This window comes from Gekko japonicus, unplaced genomic scaffold (assembly GCF_001447785.1).
Source record: "Gekko japonicus isolate JY-2015 unplaced genomic scaffold, Gekko_japonicus_V1.1 scaffold1389, whole genome shotgun sequence".
Classification (NCBI taxonomy): domain Eukaryota; kingdom Metazoa; phylum Chordata; class Lepidosauria; order Squamata; family Gekkonidae; genus Gekko; species Gekko japonicus.
This window is the reverse complement of record NW_015176492.1, coordinates 78,269-82,524: the sequence shown is the minus strand read 5'-3', so window position 1 is coordinate 82,524 and position 4,256 is coordinate 78,269. Positions and strand designations below refer to the sequence as shown.

The 4,256-nt window shown below is 50.8% G+C and overlaps 1 protein-coding gene across 1 annotated transcript in view; it reads right to left on the bottom strand.

Annotated features, from left to right (window-relative positions):
• B9D2 (B9 protein domain 2) overlaps positions 1-4,256 on the bottom strand; it is an 11,851-nt gene that overhangs the window by 2,407 nt on the left and 5,188 nt on the right. Inside the window, exons 2-3 of the mRNA XM_015427268.1 lie at positions 1,957-2,048; positions 958-1,083 (exon numbers count right to left, since the gene is read on the bottom strand). Coding sequence (XP_015282754.1) covers positions 958-1,083; positions 1,957-2,044 — 214 coding nt within the window. The 5' untranslated portion in view covers positions 2,045-2,048. The remainder of the gene's footprint in view (positions 1-957; positions 1,084-1,956; positions 2,049-4,256) is intronic.

Genomic DNA, 4,256 nt, shown 5'->3' with positions numbered 1-4,256 from the left:
TAATGACTCCGAGACTGGGATTCCAGAACCGGTAAGAGAAGGGAAAGCCGTACCAGCTTGCAGAGTACATTACTGGCTCCCAACGACGTGGGGGCTTCCTTGCCCGCACAGCCCACGGAATGCTGGGAAAGTGGCCCGGGGAGGCATAGGAACTCCCGTCCACTGTGCAGCAGTGCCCCCTCTAAGCTGCGGAGTCTCGTGAGCAAAAATCCCACTTTGTGAGCTACCGGTATTAAAGTTGTGAGCGAGCGGTTTGGCTGCTGCATAGATTAGTTTGCTCTGGAGCCCTCCGTCCTAAGACAAAAATGTGTGAGCCAGAGGCTAAAAAAACTGTGAGCTAGCTCACACTAACTCAGCTTAGAGGAGACACTGCTCTGGAGCCCTCCTTCCTGAGCTAAGAGAAAAGTGTGTGAGCCGGAGGCTAAAAAACTGTGAGCTGGCTCACACTTAACTCAGCTTAGAGGGAACTCTGCTACGTAGTGCTATAAAAGGTAAAGGTTCCCTTGCTCGAAAGCCAGTCGAATCCGACTCTAGGGTTGTGGTGCTCATCTCCATTTCAAAGCCGAAGAGCCAGCGCTGTCCGAAGACATTTCCGTGGTCATGTGGCCGGCATGACTAAACACCAAGGCGCACGGAACGCTGTTCCCTTCCCACCGAAGTGGTACCTATTTATCTACTTGCAATTTCTTGCTTTCGAACTGCTAGGTTGGCAGGAGCTGGAACTAGAGACGGGAGCTCACTCCGTCATGCGGCACACTCGGGTCTTGAACTGCTGAACTACCGACCTTCCACAGCCTGCAGTTCAGCATCTTAACCACTTGAGCCACCGCAGCTCCTAGTGCTATAAAACTGACCACTAAAAGAACCTCCAGATTATAACAAGCCAGAAAGCCCGGACGTCCAGAGGAGGCCCAGACGGGCAAGTTTTGTGGAGGGAGAGAGGGGAAAGGTCCTTACCTTGCAAGCCTTTGGTGGCAAAGTGGACGTCGATGGGGTGGGACCAGTAGGCGACGTCATCCAACTGGGGGTTGTCGACTTGCGTCTGCCCTTCCCGAAGCCCTGACAGTAACTTCCAGGCGCCACCTGGAAGAGGACAGAAGGGGTGGGGGGAGAGGAAATTAGAAGGAGAAAATAACTTCGAAGGGGTCTTGGGCAGTGTTCCCTCTAAGCCGAGCCAGTGTAAGCCTGCTCACAGTTTTTTAGGCTCCGGTTCACAGATTTTTGCCTCAGCTCAGGAAGGGAGGGCTCCAGAGCAAACTCCAGAGCCAAATTGCTCGCTCACCACTTTAATGCCAGCGGCTCACAAAGAAGAATTTTTGCTCACAAGACTCCACAGCTTAGAGGGAGCATGGGTCTTGGGGGCAGATGTACGAAGCCGCCTTAGATGGGACCCAACCTATAAGCTGTGGAGTCCTGTGAGCAAAAATTCTACTTGGTGAGCGACCGGCATTAAAGTGGTGAGCGGGCGGTTTGGCCGCTGCACCAATTAGTTTGCTCTGGAGCCCTCCTTCCTGAGCGAAGACAAAAAGGTGCGAGCCGGAGGCTAAAAACCTGTGAGCTGGCTCACACTGACTCAGCTTAGAGGGAACACTGAATCCAACCATTGGTCCTTGCAGCCCCTAAGAACCGCAAAAATTTAACGGCGTGCAAAGCGCCGGCTTTGAACACTGAGTCCCATCCAGTCCCGTGTCGACTTGCTGCGATCCACGATGGTGCGCTTCTTGTCTCCGGGGCAAGGAATCTCCCAACCTTCCTGACCGAGATCCTTTTTCAGTAGGGGCTCCGTCCGGGATCTTCTGGGATCTGGTGCTGTCTGAGCGAGCTTCCCTCCCAAGTGGTCGCCACTGGACCTGAGAGACCCAACTTTCCCTCCCAGGGCAAGGCCAGGGCACAAACGTCTGCCAGCTCGTGACCATTTTTCATACATCAATACCCCAAGTGCAAGGCTCCACCCACCTGTGTGGATCCCCCATTTGCAGAAGAGGCTGCTGCTGGAGAACCCGCTGGCGCCCACGATCTGGCCAATCACGTGCACTTCAGCCATGGACCTGCCGGAGGACAAGAATGGTGGTTGTTGTTTTTTTAAAGAAAAGGGAAATGCGGACCCTGGCTGCCACACGACTGATGGCTTCAGCCTTTGTTACCGCTTTTTAGCAGGGCTATTTTTGGGCAGGAACGCACAGGAACGGAGTTCCGGCTGGCTCCCGAGTTGGCCACGCCCAGCAGGAACTCATTAGCATTAATAGGCCACACCCAACAGCAGGAACTCATTAGGATTGGCTAGAATTAGGGGTGTGTGGCCTAACATGCAAAGGAGTCCCTGCTCCAAAAAAAGGCCCTGGGTTTTGACCACAAACAAGGTAAACAGAATAACAAGCAAAAGGTGGGTGTGGCTGGATGAGCACACTTCTGGTAACATGGGGGTGCGGCCTAATATGCTAATGAGCTGTGCTGTCGGGGGTGTGGCCCAATATGCTAATGAGTTCCTGCTGTTGAGTGTGGCCTATTATGCTAATGAGTTCCTGCTGGGCTTTTTCTACAAAAAGAGCCCTGCAGTTTTTAGATTTCAGTCATGCCGTGCAAAGTTAAACCCGGACAAGAATTCGGACCCTCCGCATCCAACGCTCCCTCTAAGCTGTGGAGTCCTGTGAGCAAAAATTCTACTTGGTGAGCTCCTGGCATTAAAGCTGTGAGCGGGCGATTTGGCTGCTGCAGAAATTAGTTCGCTCTGGAGCCCTCCTTCCTGAGCGGAGGCAAAATGGGTGAGCCGGAGGCTAAAGAGCTGTGAGCCGGCTCACACTCACTCAGCTTAGAGGGTTACACTGTCTGCATCCCCCCCAGCAATGCCATCAGCCTAACCATCCAGACTTCATTCATCTTCACACCAGCAATGTTCTCTCTAAGGTGAGTTAGCGTGAGCCAGCTCACAGTTTTTCAGCCTCCGGCTCACCCGTTTTTGTCTTCGCTCAGGAAGGGATGGCTCCAGAGCAAACTAGTTTTTGCAGTAGTGTAAGACAGAAACTCCGTCAAAGGTTGTGCTCCCCCAGCCCAATTTGAGAAAGCACGCGGCAGTCTTGTAGAGGAGAATCAGATCTTGTACTTTATTGATCAACAAAGGAGGGAGGTGCAGACCCAATAAGGTTTTGGACCCCAGAGCTCTCCCTAAGGTTACAATGGGAGACATAGGGTAGCCCTATGACAGTTAGAAATAAATCACAATTATTGCTTCCATCCAACTTTGTCATACATCCGTCACTCCATTCTGATTGGGCTCCAACCTGTAGGCTGGATTTTCTCAGACAAAAATATACCTCCTTCAGCTAAACAATAGGCCTTCTTTTCATTCTGTGAGATTCTAATTGCAACAAATATTGGTACATCATGCAGTATGTTCTTCATCTAATGCAAGCAAACTGACATCAGGAGCATGCGCAGTTACAACCGGCCGCTATAAGCAAGGTCAGTCAGTTACTGCCTGTCAGCATTTGGTATTTTACCCAGAATGCCTTTAAGCAATGAACCAAAGTTGAATATCTGAATAGATGTTCATGATTGATTTCAGTCACTGTGATTAGAATCATCAAAGGCACTTAACATATGCACCATGGAAGTGTGAAGAGCACCTACTAAGGTAAACTGACTGTTAGCCAGTGGCAGAGTACAAAGTGTTTCATAAGCAGTGTGTACAACAGTAGGCAAATGGCTTGCTCACAACTTTAATGCAGGAGCTCACAAAGTAGAATTCTTGCTCACAGGACTTCACAGCTTAGAGGAAACATTGCTGCACACGTCCTCTAATGGGATACATTCTCTCCGCAACAGAATAAAAAGACAGTTAGAAACACTCAAGAACTGTCTAGAAGAGATTGGATTTATACCCCGCCCTTCACTCGAGAGTCTCAGAGCGGCTTACAATCTCCTTTCCCTTCCCCTCCCCACAACAGACACCCGGTGAGGTAGGTGGGGCTGAGAGAGCTCTCTCTCGAGAACTGCCCTTGAGAGAACAGCTCTGAGAGAACTTGTGACTGACCCAAGGTCACCCCAGCAGCTGCATGTGGAGGAGTGCGGAATCAAACCCAGTTCTTCCACTACACCAAACTGGCTCTCCAAGGGACATTTGATGACAAAGGCTACTGTAATTCAGCAGAATCATAGAATGTTAGAGTTGGAAGGGACCTTGCAGGTCATCTAGTCCAACCTCCTGCACTCTGCAGGATCCTAGCTGAAAGATCGCCCTACAACATACCCGAAAGATG